Source organism: Panthera onca, chromosome B4 (assembly GCF_046562875.1).
Source record: "Panthera onca isolate mPanOnc1 chromosome B4, mPanOnc1 haplotype 2, whole genome shotgun sequence".
NCBI classification, from domain to species: domain Eukaryota; kingdom Metazoa; phylum Chordata; class Mammalia; order Carnivora; family Felidae; genus Panthera; species Panthera onca.
The window spans coordinates 45,462,585-45,480,331 of NC_138345.1; the positions used below are offsets into that span (position 1 = coordinate 45,462,585).

The window sequence follows — 17,747 nt, forward strand, 5'->3', positions numbered from 1 at the left end:
AGAGGCAGCGGTCGAGAAGCAGAACAAAGGCTATTGTTTTATTTCCTCCTTTGGATTCCGCGTCCTTACCGGAATGTCCCTTCATACATGATTATTGTCACTGCGTCTCTGCTGGGGCGCGGGGAAGCGGGGCGGCGGGGGGGGGGGGGGGACCTTGTGCATTTCAGGGTAGCTCAGAGACCGAGGCGGGGAAGGTGGGAGGCGTTTCACAAAACCTGTCTTGTGGTTTCTGGGGCCCCAGCGTAACGTTTTTTTTCCAACGTGTCTCCCCGGACCTGGCGATTGCCCGGCCGCGCCCGGGCAGCCGGGCTCCCGGCCCGCAGAAGGGATCACTGCTGCGCGGACGCGCGTGGGCCGCGCTGCGGGGGGCTGCGCCGCGCGCTCCGCTGGCGGCCCTGGCCTCGCGCGGCCCCGCTCCCCCGGCTTCCCTCCGCCGCCGCCCCTCCCCCCGCCCGGCTTTTATTTCCCCGATGCCGGGCTGTAACCCGAGCTTTTATTTCCTGGTGGCTCCTTTAAGAGGCAGAGCTCAGTGCTGGGAATTCACGTCAGTTTCTGCACTGAAACTCTCAAGATCAATGAGCAAAGAGCTTTCTCAGTTCTGCCTTTCAGTTTCTCTCTTCCAGGAAGGAAAACATTCGAGAGAGCGAGGGAGAGCGGCGGGAGGGCGGGGGGCGGGGGCGCCGGCCGCGGGTGGGAGGAGAGAGCGGGAGGCCGGCCGGGCTGCGCCCCGGGTCGCCGCGCCGCGCCGCGACCTGCAGACCCCGCCGCCGCGCTCGGGCCCGGCTCCCACGCCCCCGCCGCCCCGCGCACCCAACTCCGCCGGCCGCCCCGCCCCGCGCGCTCGCAGACCCCCGGGGCGGCTGCCGGGAGAGATGCTGCAAGAAACTTCTTAAATGACCGCGTCCGGCTGGCCGTGGAGCGCTTCTGGGTTGGGGAGAGGAAAGGAAAGTGGAAAAAAACTGAGAACTTCCTGATCTCTCTCGCTGTGAGACATGTCTGAGACTCCTGCTCAGTGTAGCATTAAGGTAAAGATCTTCTCCCCCTCCCTCTGCGTGCTCGGAAACCTTGAGCTGCACCGGCCGGGGCAGTAGTGCTGGGCTCTTCCGAGGGGGCTGTTGCAGTTGCCTCGGTTGCAGTGAATTATTTGGGGCGCCGGGGAAGGAGATGCAGCTCGCGGCGGCGGCTGTACCCTTTCGTGTAACCTTGCTGCTCCCCCCGCCGAGCCCCATCTCGGCTCCTCGCCCCCCCCCCCAGCCCACCCCCTTTCTTTTTGACAATTAAATGCCCGTCACAATTGGGCAGGAGGAACCCGAGTGGTCTCTAGACCTGTAAGACACCCCCGTAATTAGTGCGCTTTTGTAAAAAAAAACAAAAACAAAAACAAAACAACAACAAACCTGCTCCTACTCCTACTGCCAACATGTGACTGAAATGTAACTTTTGTTCCGGAGGGGTGGTCTCCTTAGGAAAAAAAAAAAAAAAAAAGTGACTGCATCTCCAACGGGAGCTGAAGAACTTTTTTTTTTCCCCCTTAAAGGACTCCCGGGGTCAGATCAGACTGGATTTTCCCCCCCTCCTCTGATTGTAATTTCAAGCACTGTCGGAAAGACAGCCCTGGTGTCAGCTTTTCCTGGGCATTTGCACAATGAATTTCGTTCTTTCTTTTTTAAACCAAGGTAATTAAAGTTGCCGAGTGGTTATTGTACTCCGATGCATAGGAGAGTTAAGTAATCCCAAAGTAGAAAACTCCTGTGATGCATTATCTGAGTGACCAGGCAAAGTGACCTTCCCTGTTTGACAGTGCGGGGAGGGTATCTGAGAGTAGAAATCTCCCGGCTTTCTGGTGGTGTTTTGCAGCATTGTAAATGCAGGATGGTGGATGTTTGCAAACACGGTGTTTGGTTCCAGTATATGTACATGTGTATGTATCGATATCTATAGAGCCGGTGGTGCTGTGGTTTGTTGCTTCTAAAAAGTTGTAAAGTTTGCCACCGTGAGGAGGCAAGATGATTTGTCCATTTCCCCCAATTATTTTTCCCATCGCCGCATTTATTGAACACTTTATTTATTTCACGATTCCATCCGTCCCTCAGGTGGAAGAGCCTTCTGCTTCTGCCCGAGGCTGAAGCCACCGAAGTTTGTTTGTTTTTGGCTTGGGCCATTTAATATGTGCTCATTGAGTGGACACTGCAGAAACAATGAACAAATAACCTGTTTTCCTCATCTGTGGGGAATTAGAGAAACCTTTCCTGTTTTAACATGGCTTTTCCATTAGGGTCTGTTTAAAGGAAACAGTATTTTATTATATTTGCTTGCTAGGTTTTCATAATCATACTCAGATTTTAGTGTTTCTTATCAGGTGAGATTTTCATGGATTTTAAGATAGGGCTAATGTGAACTTAAAAAGTGGGTTGGGTTTCTTTGTTTTTGCCTCACAGGAATGCCCAGTGGAACTTTTGTGTTTGTATATACCTGGGGTTATCCGTATGTCTGTGGTGAAGGGGGTGTCCCGGTAAATAATTTAAGCTACTTGTATACTTCAAAACTAGTTTCTTTTGCTGTATGAATTAGATTCTACAATGCACACGGTATGGATCATCTGTTTGGACGCTTCACAACACAAACAGAGGGAACTGCATAATAGGGATTAAATCAGTAAATTGTATTTAATTCGATGGCAGTAACTCTGGCATCAGGAAAACCGGACCAGCTACGGGGTCCTCATTTTCGGGTGACCGCAACAAAAAGCTATCCTTTCTGTGACTTTTCTTGATACTTCTTTTAAAGGGACTGCATATCCCCACTGTTCTCATGGGCTGATTTATGTTCGTGCATAAATCAGAAAACTCCTACTGAGTGGCTGGTTCCGCTGTACTCCAGTGGGAAGAGTACAACAGCCCCTTTCCTTGCTCAGACATGCAGAACCGGTCCCAAACCCAGACAAAATACCGTCTTAAATGTGACATAAAAATTTCTTCCCTTATTGCTTACCCTCAGTTTGTTTGTTTGCTTTTTTTTTTTTAGGTGCCTCTTTTCGTGACTTTGTATTTCCGTGTAATTGAGCTAGATTGAATGTTCTCCACTGGTAATGAAGTATCACTTTTATTTGGATGGTTCTTCACAGAGCCAGTGTATGACTGTTCTGTTTGCTGAGACTGTGCATATGTTTAGGTGCACATAGATGAGGTGTATTTTTTCCAAGGAGTTTGCTTAATTCGCTGTGTTCCAGTAATAAGTGTTGCAGATCAAGGCCTGGGGATTATTCCGGGTCATCTGAAAATGTTCTGGTGATGTGTGCAGTGTTTCATTTAGTCCTTGGGATGTGGTACAGTGACTGCATAATAAAAAATGTTTGCTGGTAACCCGCAAGCAAGTACCGGGATTGCTTTTAGAGCCCAGTAAACAATAAACTTTTCTGTGGAGCAAAGAAGGAATGTCAGAAGCTGTCAAGGATGACCTGATGATTCTGATGGATTGAAGACATGTGACACGGAAGCGTGGCTCTAGGTGGAGAGATTTCCCTTACTCGTCCACTCCACTCCTGAAACCTTCCTCCCTTGCTCCTGTTCCTTACAAGCAGCTGGTCAGCAAGCGGTAAACTCGGCAGCTGGTGCGATGGCACACAGAGGCAGCCACGGAGGGAAGTGCTTAGTTTACTTCTGAGCAGTGTCTGTTCTGCTAGAAAAGACCAGTGTACCATTTGGGTGCAATTTCTAAGGTGAAAGTTTTTGAATCAGTCAATCAGCGACACCTTCGTATGTATCACTTATGTGGCAGTGGGTGACCTTGGATGCCTGATAAAGCACTTTTATATTTCTTTGGCGTTTTATAGGCATCTTTCCGTCACGTAGGGAGGTGACTTTCAGATGCGCATTGTACAGGAGAAGACAGGTTGACTAGCCCAAGGTCACCCAGACTGTCGTGGAGCCCCCACTGTTTCCCTGCACCGAGCTGCCCCATGCGTGGAGTGACACTCTAGTCCAAGAGTTTAAATGCTTCCCTTCCTGATCCTTGGGATTGTTCAAATGTAAGGATGGGGCAACCAACTATATAAAAAGTCAAATAACTTTTTTTCAGAGGATTGTGTGGCTGACTGCGCCGGTCATGGGACGAAGGAAGGAAGAGGCTGTCTTTTCCATCATTAGCCTTCACCTTCAAATCACCTGTTCAGTGTTAAGTTCAGCCAGCTTGCTGTGGAACGTGGTTATGGTGCAGCAGACATAGTCCTTCATGTCTTGGTAGGCTGTTTTAGTCGTGAGGGCCATCCAGGTTACCAAAACTAGTGGTATAACTTCCTCTTCCCCTTTTCACTGCCCTCCCTACTTGTCTCTACTCTCCAATATGGTTGGCTTTCTTGGCAGAAAGAAATCTTTTTTCTTTTTCTTTTTTTTTTTTTTTGCTACAACTTGGATGGATGGATGGATGGATGGATGGATAGATAGATAGACAGATAGATAGAGTGAGTGAGTCCAGGTTTCCCCTACTGGACTCTGAGCTCCTTGTGTTTAGCGATGATTGTCTTTGTATCCTGCTACCTAGCTTGGCACCTGGCATAGACATGTTTCTCAGTAATGTTTGCTGATTTGAAGTGAGGCATGGGAGGAGGTCATTGCCCTTTCTTCTGTTTGTCCCTGTGTACCAAAGGCTGACTTAACACCTGCATCCATTAGCTTGCGTCAAGTATTTAATAGAGCCACACTGCTCTCTCGGGGAGGCCTACGACACTCTCTGGGTGTCGGTCCAAAAATGATTATCAGTAGAATTTTGGTATAATAATACTATTTTTATCATTTTGGTGAAGTTAAACAAAAATGTTTGTGTCTAAACAAAGGAATTGAGTAAAAGATCATAAAAGGGCCTGAAGAATTACCTTAGAATCACGTTAGGCTCAGATTCGCAGGCTTCTAAGTTTCCCCCAGTCTCTCGGACAATTGAATCGGGGAACGTTCAGGCTTTCAGAGCTGGAAGACCTTAGAGATCACCTGGGCCAGCCTCTTATTTTCATAGGGAGGGGCTCCAGAGAACACAGTGGCTTGGCTTTGGCGAATTGGTGACCGAGCCAGGTTGAGAGCAGCGCAGGCCGTGTTCTCAGGCCCCTGCCCTGCATTTGCTGGCTTCGTGATGCATCCCTATAAAAGGCCAAGGACATTCGATACAATAGGCTGCACTCTCTCCGGCACTTCCTAGCTTGGTCCATTTTAATCCCAAGCCAGCTGGTATGAGGGCACGGAGGTATGTGCCAAGGAAGATGTGTGTGGGGGGGAAGCCCTGGGCCCAGAGGGTGTATTGTTAGACGTGAGAAGAGGAAGGAGTAGGAGTAGGGGATCAGGGAAGAGGGACTTGACAGACTTGTATTTGCACCACTGTTTGCAGCACCAACTTTTGTTTTTTTTTAATTGTAAGACACGCACGATGTTCCGTTTACTGTCTTACCCGTGTTTAAGCGTCCAGTTCAGTAGTGCTAAGTATATTCGCATGGTTGTGCAACAGATCTCTGGAACTTTTTCGTCTCGCGGCTCGGAAACTCTGTACCCACTAAACACGAACTAAACACTGCATCCCTCTCCCCTCCTCCCAGCCCTTGGTAACCACCTTTCTGTTTTCTGTTTCTATGATTTTGACTACTTCAGTGCTCTGTGGAAGTGGAATTCTAGACTGTCATTTTGCTTATCGTAATGTCTTTGAGGCTCATCCACGTCGTACCATAGCAGGTAATGTCTTTGAGGCTCATCCACGTCGTACCGTAGCGGGCACGGGATTTCCTTCTTGTTTTAAGGCTGCGTAATATTCCATTTTATGTGTATGCCACATTTCCTTTACCCGCTCACCCGCTGATGGAGATTTCAGTTGCTTCTGTCTCCTGGCTGTTGTGAATCCAGCTTCAATGAACTTAGATGTGCAGTTATGTCTTCGAGATCCTGCTTTAAAAATTTTTTTTTTTAAACATTTATTTATTTTTGAGACAGAGAGAGACAGAGCATGAACAGGGGAGGGTCAGAGAGAGAGGGAGACACAGAATCTGAAACAGGCTCCAGGCTCTGAGCAGTCAGCACAGAGCCCGACGCGGGGCTCAAACCCACGGACAGTGAGATCGTGACCTGAGCTGAAGTTGGCCGCTTAACCGACTGAGCCACCCAGGCGCCCCTCGAGATCCTGCTTTAAGCCCTTTGGATGTATGCCCAAAGATGGGACGCATGGAATGCAGCAACACTTTTTTTTTTTTTTTTTTAAACAGTGTGTGAGAAGTCTGGTACTTCTGTGCTGGGCTGAGGGAACTGGGCCTGTTATGAAAAGCGCCCTTTTCTGAGGAAACCTTGGGTGGGCCATAGGCTCTTTTATCTAGGGGTGGCCAAACTTATACCTCAGTTGAGGTGTAGTAAGCTTCCTGTTTCACACAGTATGAGCTAAAAGCATGGCAGTTGGTCCTAGAAAAGTAGCTTCCTTCCTTCACATAGGTCAGTCAAGGGAAGAGGTACCCCTGATGTGGCTACCAGAGAACCCAAAGGAATTCTGTAAATCTGAGTTGAGCTGCGTGCACTCACGCCAAGGAAGGTAGAGGGGCAAGGAGGCACGGGGTTATTGGGACGAACGGGAAGAGCCGTTTCATTTCATTACCAACTGTGAGAAGTTGCCCTTTGGTGTGGTTCTCCCAGCTAAGCAGCGCAGTGTTAAATGAAGCCCCCTAGGGTGTGGGGGTTTACAAATGGCATATTTTTCTCTGTGAATGTGACTTTAGCAAAAGCGCTGGTGTTCGTTTTCAGGCAGAGTCTGGCCCTGCTGTATTCGTTGTTAGACATGTGTCAGAAACCAATCTCTGTGTGTATTTGTTGCCGAGAATGAATGTGAGTACACTCAGGGTTCCCAGGCCAAAAGGGGCCCCGCTGAAAAACTAATCCCCGCCACACCTAGTATTTGGGGAGTGGAAGAGTAGGCTGAATTAGCAAGAAGTTGGGATTATGGCCCATTGAGCAGAAAACACATTCTTATTTATTTCTCAACGTACAGGAACCAGACTGATAAAGCGTTGTTCACTGGGGCGTCTCAGGATGAGCCCCAGCGAATAGGCAAAAATGACGTGTGTTCCACATCACCTGTTGGTTAGAAATGAGTGCTGCTGTGTGCTCGAAACTGTTCTTTCAGTGTCGAAATGGTACCACAAATATATCATTTGCCTGATGAGCCTTTCTTCTGAGGTGGTGAAAATGTACAGTTCATCTGGTCTTGGTCTAAATGAGCTGGAATTTTCAGACTGTGGGAGGATGGTGGGGGTGTTGAGTGAGGAAGGCATTAGCCCGAGTTTGGTAAGTGTGGATTCCCAGATGAGCATGGCCGTGTCTGGGTCCTGTGGATTATGCTTATGGAAAACTGGGGAACACTTGCATTTTGGAGCTTTCCCAGTTCTGTGATTAAAGGTGTCTGTCAGCTGTTTTAGTGGTCATTGCTCCTACCTTTTCTCCCCTTCCTCCTCCTTCATCACCACCACCACCACCAACGTCGTGTATGGAATACCCCTGTGTGCTGGTCTGTGTGCTAAGGGCTTTACCTACATTATTTTGCTTACTCTTCACAACTCTCTCGAGGAGAGAGATTCTGAAAGATTCTGAAGCCCGGAGTGTTTAAGCCATGGATTGGTCCAAGAGCTCACCTGCCATAGGTGGTAAAGCTAGGGCCTAGAGTTCCAAAGCATTTTCCATGACTGTTCTTGGGTGCGGCCATCTTTATGAAGAGAAGTAGGAAATCGAGAGTGACGAGTGATGGTGGAGGCTCCCATGAGCTGGGATGAAGGGCAGGAATGAGGCTGCAGAGATGTTTATGAGGCCCCAAGTTCCCTTCCCATTCTGGGTTCCCCTGAAGGTGGGTTTCTCCTCACTGTTCCTCTCACGGTGGGGAGAGCTAGATGGCCACACTGTGCAAACCATCTTCGAATCAATGTCCAGATCTTCCATTTTTATTCCAATCTCTGGTATTCGCTAGCAATGTTTTGTCTTTCGACGGGTTTCATTTTGGGCCCTTTATGTTGTCAGAAACCTTTCTTTTCCCTCTCTGCCTTTTTCTTCTTTCCCCTGGCACCTAATTTCACCTGAATGTGGGTGACAGGCTGTGCGGTGTCCTCTCATCCTGTCCAGCCTCTGGGTTGGATGCCTTTGTCTGCGTTACTCTCTGGTCAGTCTCTTTTCCTTCCACAGCTTTTTTTTTTTTTTTTTTCCCCTCCCTTGAAACTCTTTATACTATCGATCAACGTAAAATTTTTCTTTAACCCATCCCTCATGTACATCCTCAATACTGTATGATTTCTGGGAATCTGTTTGAGATCTTTTCAGATATTCCCTGATTATCGCCTACCACCAAAGGAATCATCTTTTTTTTCCCCCTCCCTCTTTCCTGATAGCCTGACCACACTGGCCTGGTTTATTTTACTTGAGTGAAGAGAGGATTTTGGCCATCTGACTTCACAACATTTTGGATTTGAATGGCTCTAACAAAGCCTGTCTACAGAGCAGATGTGGGGAAGGAAGCAGAGAGAGAGATTGTGTGGAGGTAATAAGAAGGAATCTAAGAGCGCCCAAGCCAAATTTCTCATGAAACAGATGAGGAAACTGAGTCCGTTGGCATTTATTTATTAACTTATTAATATTTTATTGAGACAGAGCACAAGCAGGGGAGAGGCAGAGAGAGAGGGAGACACAGAATCCGAAGCAGGCTCCAGGCTCCGAGCTGTCAGCACAGAGCCTGACATGGGGCTTGAACCCACCAACTGTGAGATCATGATCTGAGCCAAAGTCGTACGGTTAACCGACTCAGCCACCCAGGCACCCCTGAGTCCTTTGGCATTTAAATAGCATGCCTGAGATCACATTGTGCATTGTACCTGAGCCAGAGCCAGAGTCAGAATCAGGTGTTCTGTCCTCGGGCCATGTCCCTCTAACACTGGCTGGGGAAAAGTGATACAGAGCAGACAAGAATTCAGAAAGTGAAGCTTTATCACAAGGACTCCTATAGAGTTAAACCCATTTGTATGGCACCCCACAATGACTGATGATATTAATGATCATAATTATGACTTCCAAGTTAAAGACAAGCTTTAAGTTATGAGATTTAGGAAGTGAGAAAATGTAATGCATTTTGGAAAGCTATCCAACAAAAATGTTTGGCATAAAAATAATGTGAAGTTTTAAAAGGCTACGCTTCAGTTATCTGGATGAATGACTTACGAAAAATATGTTAGTCCCCAGTGAAGACAGGAAGGAGCTATCCAATAAATCTGTATGCTCACCAGACCTGTGTACTCCTTGGGGGTATTTTCCCTTTGTGTGTGGGAGTCAGACATACAGAAAACGATCTCATTTCCTGAATGACCTGAAAAGGACGCATCACCCCGCCAGCACGAGCACTAAGGGTGAGTGTGCACAATGATGTAAGTGTCGCCACAGTGTAGTTCCAGTCACCTCTACTTCAGATTTTGATTCGCATTTTATTCTGTCTGGTGTTCTTTGGTTCTCATCTATAAAGTCGATTTCCCTTAAGAGGATTGTAAGTTGCTGGGAAGAGGGGGCCAGTTATTGCCTTACCGCCGAGCCCTTCTCGGGGAAGACCACGGACACGGGAGTGGACCGACAGGAGTGTGAATCCTGGTCCTTGAACTTGAATTTATTAATCTTCATCTTCAACCTGTGAACTCATCTGAAGTGGTAATAAAGATACCTGTCTCTTGGGATATGTCAATTTCATAATGCAGCAACTTACTTTGTTAAAGAAAAAAAAAAAGGTAGTTCTCTCTCCCTTTATGTATCCTCCACAATATCTAGATTTGGAAGGAGCTAGAGATTTTCTAGAGCGTGCCTATGTGATACAGTTGGTGCAGCGGCCAGAGATGTTGACGGTTTGCTCACGTGGCTGGTAGGTGGCACCTTCCAGAACCAAAGATCTAGGTCTCCCCAGTTGGTCGACTCCCAGCAAGCGTCCTTGCCGCTGTCCCACTGGTTTCTCCTAGGGCTGGGGTCACTCAGTCCTGGTTGAGCAAAGCTCATAGTTTAACTTTAATTGAATGCAAGCCTTGACAATAGGACAGATGAGCCAGCTGCGGTTACATGATAATAACCAAGGCCTTTGGCATCTTCCAGTAAAGTTTTGAGGGAATGGCTAGTACGGTTCTGAATAAGTTTCAAAGATAAAAAGAAAAGGAAAAAAAAAAAAAACAACCCTAAGCCTGGAAGTACTGTGCAGTGACTCTAACTAGCATTATTACTCAGCACTCAAGTATTTGAACCTACTCAGGGATCCGCTGGTTCACACAGTTGCTTATTATTTGCGGCTGGGGCGAGACTTGAACGAGGGCATCGGTTCTTTAGTCTGCTTTTGTTGAACAGGCAGTTCCACGTCTGTCTGACCACAGAGCAGACACTGTTTGCTGCGGGGTGGTGAATTTCCAGTTTCAAGAGCCGGGAGTATATATGGCTCTCGGTGGAAGTTTATACAGAAGAGTCTGAGAAAGCCAAATTTGTTACTTTGGGCCATGAGGGAGCCTTTGTTTTTAGATGTTCAGGGACCGACGTATCTGTTTTCAGCAGCTTTGTTCTCTTTGCCGTGGACTTGAAATGCTTTCCTGAGTTTTCCTCTGCATGTCCACGTTCCATGACAAGATGAAATGAATGACCCTTTTTGAGGCACAGTGGGGAGAATGTTGGCTCCTCGTCTGCTGACCCCACGCGGCAGGCGTGGGTGCTTTTGGGCTATTGGAAAAAAAGCATAGGTTTGGAAAGAAACCGTTCCTCTGCACTCTTCCTTGGAAAACACAAGTGAAAGCTGGATATTTTCTTCTCAGCTGCCTTGTCCCCTCCCCAGTGGGTTATGACGGGCCATGTAACTTTATCTTTCTGGAGACTTATCTGTGTAACAGGCAGTAACCCCTGCTCCACTGACATCCCCTATATGTGAGGAAGCAGTAACCAAAGATGAGATGCTGACTCTAAACTATTTCCTGGAAGAAAGGAGCTGCAGATACAAATCAGCCTGGTAATTAAAAAAAAAAAAAAAAAATGAAGCCCCAAAGAACAGCCTGTTTGTCTCTGAAGTTACCCATTTCTCTAACACCTTTCCTTGTCCCCTAGTGAAAGTGTGGGTCTGGGTGTGGCCCTGGTGACAGCGTTGGGAGATGGGAAAGAAAGGAGAGGGCTCAGATCTGCCCGCCTGGCCACGGGTGTGGCCAGAGCAGCGCTGGGCTCCCTGATGGAGAATCCAGGTCAAGGGACAATTTAGAGTTTGTGTCATCCAAAGCCTACTAATTAACACTCAGATCAATACATCTGCACTGGGGTGGGCAAGAGGGAATGTCACAGAGACTTGATAGAAAGGTGGGTGGGACTTTGCTGAGCTCTTTTCTGGATTGTTCTGAGGAGCTTAGCCAAGGGAAGGGGACTTTTCTCCACCTTAGTTCCTTCATTATTCACTGTTGCTTCAAGACCATTTGTCTTTCCCACAGTGTCCTTGACCATCGAATCAGAGTCTCCTGCCAGAGGAGAACCACATAAGAGAGTCTTGTGACTCACCATATGGTCTAGCTGTGTCTTTTCACGTATAGACAGACTTGTGATCACAGGTGGGGCCCCCAAGGGGACAGAAGTGGATTCTCTTTCCTCTGGGCCTGTGTGTGTCCTTGTGCCCAGCTTCCTGACACATAGTTGGTACACCCTCGTTTTGGGAGATGGAAAATCGGAAGGATTGGACCCCTGGTGCATTTTGTAGTCGCTGTGTCCTCCTTTTGACCTGAGATATGGGAGGTTTCAGATCTGTGTCATGAGGTCACATGACTGGTACTTTGCACTGTTGAGACCCATGGCTCTCCTCACTCGTGGGTCTTGACATTAATGGCCAGTGATGGGTGGGGACAGCAGGTCAGGAGTCCCTCTCACTTGGTGCCTTTGATGTGGTCTGTGTTCGAAGTGAGGTGAACGAGGTGGGGAGAGCTGTCATTTGGGACTGAAATATGAGTGACCTAGGTCCTTGGTCTGGAGGTGTCCTCTTCCCCCTGGCCAGGAGGGCTGAATGACCCAAGGTGGCTGACTACATCCCAGATCCCCTGGAAAACTGCTAGCTCTTTATTTGACTTTGTGCCATTTAGTCCTTCCCTTAGTCTGCTGACTTGAATACTTTAGGATGAAGTGGAAGGAGAGACCTTCTGAGTCGAAAAGGTAAGAGTTTTTACCCTCCCAGGGCACCTGGGTTGGGTGGCTCCATTGGTTAAGTGTCTGACTTCGCCTCAGGTCATGATCTCACGGTTCATGAGTTCGAGCCCCACATCAGGCTCTCAGCTGTCAGCTCATGGAACTCCGCTTGAGATCCTCTCTCCCTCTCTCTGCCCCTCCCCTGCTCGCTCTCTCTCTCAAAAATAAGTAAACATTAAAAAATTATTTAAAATAAAAAAGAGTCTTTACCTTCAGAAAACCAGAGACACAGAGGCTCACTTTCTGAATTTTGCATTGCGCTTTTTTGTGTCTCTGAGACTTTATGCCTTTGACTGTGAGCTGGGTGGCGATGGTCCATTTCTCTGCAGACAGAAGCCCCCTGTAGGTCAGATGTAGCTTTTGAACACAGTGGAATCCAGTGGGGATGTTGGAGGGCACAGGAAGGCCAGAGTGATGATCTTATCATCTTTGTGTTGCCAAGATAGGCGGGGAGATGGGCAAAGGGACCCGGGCGTTCAGATACATCTCAAGTGGGGCACCTATTAGAATATCCGTCTTACTTACTCCCACCCTTCCCGGTACTTTGGCTCTTCTACACTACCTACCTCAGGAAATGAACCAGGGGGCCCTGATATCAATGGCAGGATATTTCTTGATCGTCTTTTGGGTGCAAGGGGAGATCTGTGGGACAAGACCTCAGAGGGAAAAGAACCCTAAAACTGCAAGAAGGAAACAAGGTCTAGAGCCATGCAGACCCGCTGAAAGGCCTAGTTATTCCTGCAGAGAGGGAAGAGGTGGCCCCAAGGGCAGAAGTCACCGTTACTTTGAGTTAGCTCTTCTGAGAATTCTTCTGTCTCAAAAAATTTGGTAAAATAGCCAAATGGAGCTTCTGTAAACCATGGGGAATGCCTATGTGTGCTTTTGTGGTTAGCTCTCGTGTTGAGCAGTCTGATTTAAGGGAAAGATGCTTCTGTGTACATTTCCATTTCAGTTGTGGTATTTGAAGGTTTACCATGGAGGAGGAGGTGTGGGTGAATGAGAAGACAGTCCTCTTGCCTCTTGCTTCAGTTATATCTAGGTTACAGGCGAAAGTAAGTTCACAACACATCCACTTTCTTATTCGGTCGGGTCCATTTTAGGATGGCCCGCAGAGGCCAGGGCAAATCCAGTCACTCTACCTTGGCGCTCCTGTTTCTGGACTGCCGGACTCAATGCCAGGTGGATTATTGGAAAGAATTCACTTCACAGGCTTGGCTCCCGGATCGGTGTCTGTGATTCTCCGTGGGGTCTCGTATTAGGGCTCTCTTCTCTTAATCCTTGTGGGGCCCGTGTTGACAAGATCATGCTACTTTGGGGAAGTTCTGGCCGCACACTTCCCCAAGCAGGGTGAGGCAAGTGTTGTCCAGCTGGCTGCCTATTGGGCAGTTGGCCATGCTTGGCACTTCTGAGTTTCTGGTATACCAGTTGCCAGAAAGGCAGTCTCTCAGCTGGTCCTGGTGTCCCCAGGGCACAAATGTTAGGCTCTGGAGGAAAATTTCGTAAGTTTGCATTCATTCTTTGTTTTCATGTGTGTGCATTTATGGCATTATAATTGAAGTGCATTTAAAGATGGCTCCACACTCCAAAGCCTAGCAAGTAGCTTCTTTGGGTCAGGGAGAGGTCCCAGATAAAATTATTGAAGGACCGTGTGCAAGAACGCGCACTGGAGGTTAGAATGAGCCTGTGCTAAGGAGAACAGTGAGAGGGTCGCAGACACCATGCCTTTAGATGCTATTTTTAGTTCTAGTCATGACTGTGTGGTATGGCTTATGCTTCCTTGGGCATCATTCCGTTTTTATTCTAAGCGTTTGTTCTTGTGACTCTGCGTACATGCTCGTGTGCATGCTCACAGGATCATAAGTCACAGAAATTACGGTATAATCTGTTTTCTAGCTTATAGAGTGAAAGATTGCACAAAACCCAGCCTTGTGGCAAGAAAACCTTACATATAGATGTAAAATATATCTCCTTGGAGGGCTGGCTTTCTGATGGGCTATAAACGGATTGTTAAACAGCAATGTGAGGGGCTGTTAACAAGCTGTTTGTAGGAGCATCTCCCTGGTCTGGTCTGAAAAGGTAATGTGTACATATTAGAGCTATGAAATAGTTTTCCTGTGGTGTTTATACGTTGGTAGATCGTGTGTGTGTGTGTGTGTGTGTGTGTGTGTCTTCAGTGGTGAATGAACTGAAGAGATCCTTTTAAATGTTGTTTCTTTTCTTCTACATTAAGTGTCCACATTCTACCTTGGGCTGTGTTCTGGTTTTTTAAGCTGGCTTAAGTGAAGAGGTGTTTGGTCAGCCAAACTTCAGAAAGCTTCAATTCGTTTATGAAAATACCCTATGTATGCAATCACTGCTTTAAGGACTTAGAAGACACCGATGGATGGGTAAATCACCTCCTCATGAGCAAAGTAGCATTCAGGTTTCCAAGTTCGGCAAAGCAGTGTTCCTATTAGGTATCTAATATGAGTTGAACTCCTTTTCACGGTCAGGTGTCCTAGCTGAACGTGGGTCCGTGCCAGTTTCTGCTACTATTGGATTTTAATGAGAACTCTTTCTTGTTACTAGGATGCCATGCTTCTACTGTGTTCACAGCTGCTGTGTTAAAAAACAGGTGTCTCTTATAATCCTCTGACTGGATCAGTTTGCTAGGCTGGCAAAGCCTCGTTATTATAGTTTTTATTTATTTATCTGTGCCCCACATAGGTCAGACACTGCCAGGAGCTGTTGGTGAGTGGGATTAATGTGAGAGAAGATGGTCGCTCTCCTTGGTGGAGGTTTCTGTGAAAAGAATCCATCTAAGATCTCACACCACAAAGACAGAGCTAAATAAAACTGTTCGGGATACGAATCACAGGGGAGAACAGCCAAAAGAAGGATAGTAAATGAATAGTTCTGCCAAGTCACCTCTCTGTCATTCTTCAAAGGCCAACTTAAAGCCAGTGCTGCCACAAACGCCATCCAGGACTAAGGGGCGTGAGTGATGGCCCTTCTCTGGTCCCTGGCACAGTAACAGATTCATCCGCTGGTGCTTCTTAAGGCTGCTGGTCCCTAAGCTTCTGGAAGGCAGATGTTCTGTCTTCTCAGGCCTGGAAGGCAAGCTGGGGTCCTGCCGCACGCCTCATCCCTCTCACCCTGTTTTTTTCTTCTTCGTCCTCACTGGTACTGTCTTCCCTCCGGCCCCAGAGTTTTCAGGAGTCTGCCACCTCACCGTCCTACCTCCGTGCCCTACACTTTCCAGTCCAACCCACGGTGATTCTTTGCCGGCTAAAATTTGGTCCCGTGAGTTCCTTTTCGACGCTGCCCCTCAGGATGAAACCCAGCCCTTCATCATGGAAGGCCCGGTGCACTCTTCCTTTCCGGAACCCTTCTCCAACCTCCCCCTCCGTATTAGCTTCCAACCAAGACCTGCTCTTCTCTCAAACCACATAATGAGCTTAGTGCCTGGAATCTTCCCCTCATTCTTTTTCCGCCTGGTAGCCAGCCTGTCACCTAAAGCCCATTTCTCAAGCTTTCCGTGTTGCTGATAGGCACAGTGTCCTTCAACTCATTGAACATGCCTGCTGTTGGCATTGAATTCAGCGAGAGCCCATGGGGAGCAGGAGTCTGAGGGATTTGTTTTTTATGTTTCCAGTGTCCAGCACAGTGCTTGGCACAGAGAAGGTCCAATGTATGTTAGCCAAATAGAGTTTTTTTTTCAATCAACAAGTATTTATTAAGCTTCTGTTATGGGCTCAGTGGGTGCCAGGCTCTGTGATACGTAAGTGGGAAGAGGAACACCTTGCACAGTCGAAATCCTGAGCAACTAACCCTTAAAGGTAGAGGAAGGAAGAAAGAGAGCCCACTTTCGCTGCAGTGTGAGACCACGAGGCAAGGCTATCTGCACTGTCAGCCCCCGTACCTAAGGTGCTCGTGAGAGACTTCAGCGCTGGACACACACACCCACAGGACCCACTCACACTTTCCCTCTTGATTGCCCACCTTCCAGAGAGGAGCACAGATAGCTGGAGAAGAGGCTCCAGGACCTTTAGGCCAGATGTGAAGGGAGAAGCATGGAAAGCCCCAAATGAGTAAATGTATATACTGATCTGCCCTCTTTCTTGGCTTGGCTCAGGATGCCCCTGGGTCCGGGAGAGAGAGCTGATAGCTGTGTGTTGCCACCACGTGTAGCCTTGACATCGTTGGCCGTGATCCTCTGGGAACCAGCGGCTGGTCGCCACTGCGGGGGGCTGCCCGTCGTCCCCTCCCCTCATTCCTCTCCCGGCTGGTTGGCAGAGAGAGCCTGAGAGAGCAGCACGGCTTCCTGAGCCTTCTGTGAAGTCTGTGATTGCCTTGCCAAGTCAAGGGAGGAATCTGAGCCTGCACTTGGGTCAGCCCTTTTCAGCTTTCTCCTCCTGATCCCGTGTTCTGTTCTGTCTCCACTTATCTGAGCCGCTGATCTCCTTGGAGCTCTTATTTTACTCCCAGCATGTTGCCCTGGGGGCCTAAACTGGAGAGAACACCTGAGTGTGCCACAGGACTAGAAAAACAACTCAAAGCCATGTCTTAGGGGCCGGATGACGGCCTCACCATTTCTCTTCACACTGGACAACTCAGTGCTCCTTACTTAAAGAGGAGGCTCTTAGGAGATTGTGTTAAGGGTTATGAACAGTCTGGTAAGTGGGAAATGGACCAAGAGGGAAAAGTCAGGTATTTTCAGATACAAGCAGACATCCCTAGACCTTCCACACAAGCCCAAATGTCTCATTTTCTTATTCTTGTCTGCCATTAACATACAGCTGGGATGTGGGGCATTGGAGATATGGGAAAAGTTTCAACTTCCTGAACCCAAGCAGACCCCAGCAAAGGTTCCCCAAACTGTCACCTGCCAGGTTTTCCTGGTTACCTGTGGGGGGGGCGCTCTTTTCCAGACCCACACTGCAGCTGCCGGGCTAGCCCTCCCAGCCTCCATCTCAGCTCTGCTGCAGGGGACCCGTCTCCACACTGCTTAGAGTGTCTAGGCCTTTCTGTCCCCGCCGGCAGCCCGAGGTTTCCCTGGCCTCAGATCGGCTCCAGGAGGGGTGGTGTGCAGGTCAGGAGCTGTTACAGCCACACTGGGGAGCAGCAAGGGCATCGGCCGGCGTGTTCCCAGTGCAAGCACACATTTATGGAACTGCTGAGGTGGGGGTGGGCACTAATGGTGCACCCTCGGGAACATTCCGCGCATCCGCCTCGTAACGTCTAGGACAGAGTGGTGCTTTCTGGTTTCCTCCCACCGCTGCTGTCCTTGCTCAACCTCTCCACTGCCGAGGCTGTTGATTTAGAGGCCATTTCTCTCCTGTCCACTTCCCTTTCCTTTCCTTCCCTTCCAGCCTCAGCAGACCCAGGAGTAGGCTTATGGTTCAGGGCACACGGGAGCCTGGGGCTTAGCGCTGCTGAGACCCGGGGTTCCTGATGACTAATATGCCGTAGTCTCATCTTGGGTCCCATTTGGTTCTGTGAGGAATCACAGTCCTTGTTCTCTCAACCTGCTTAGGAACATACTTT

General features: G+C 48.3%; 1 protein-coding gene across 4 annotated transcripts in view; it reads left to right on the forward strand.

Annotated features, from left to right (window-relative positions):
• Positions 1-230: 230 nt before the first annotated feature.
• The window catches only part of ETV6 (ETS variant transcription factor 6), a 252,951-nt gene continuing 235,434 nt past the window's right edge, over positions 231-17,747 (forward strand). For 2 of the 4 annotated variants that reach the window (XM_060658360.3, XM_060658361.3), the window contains exon 1: positions 240-1,025. In XM_060658360.3, the coding sequence (XP_060514343.1) occupies positions 993-1,025 (33 nt within the window). In that variant the 5' untranslated portion in view covers positions 240-992. Of the gene's footprint in view, positions 1,026-17,747 lie in introns of all 4 variants that reach the window. The other 2 variants (XM_060658362.3, XM_060658363.3) reach the window with 2 other exon arrangements.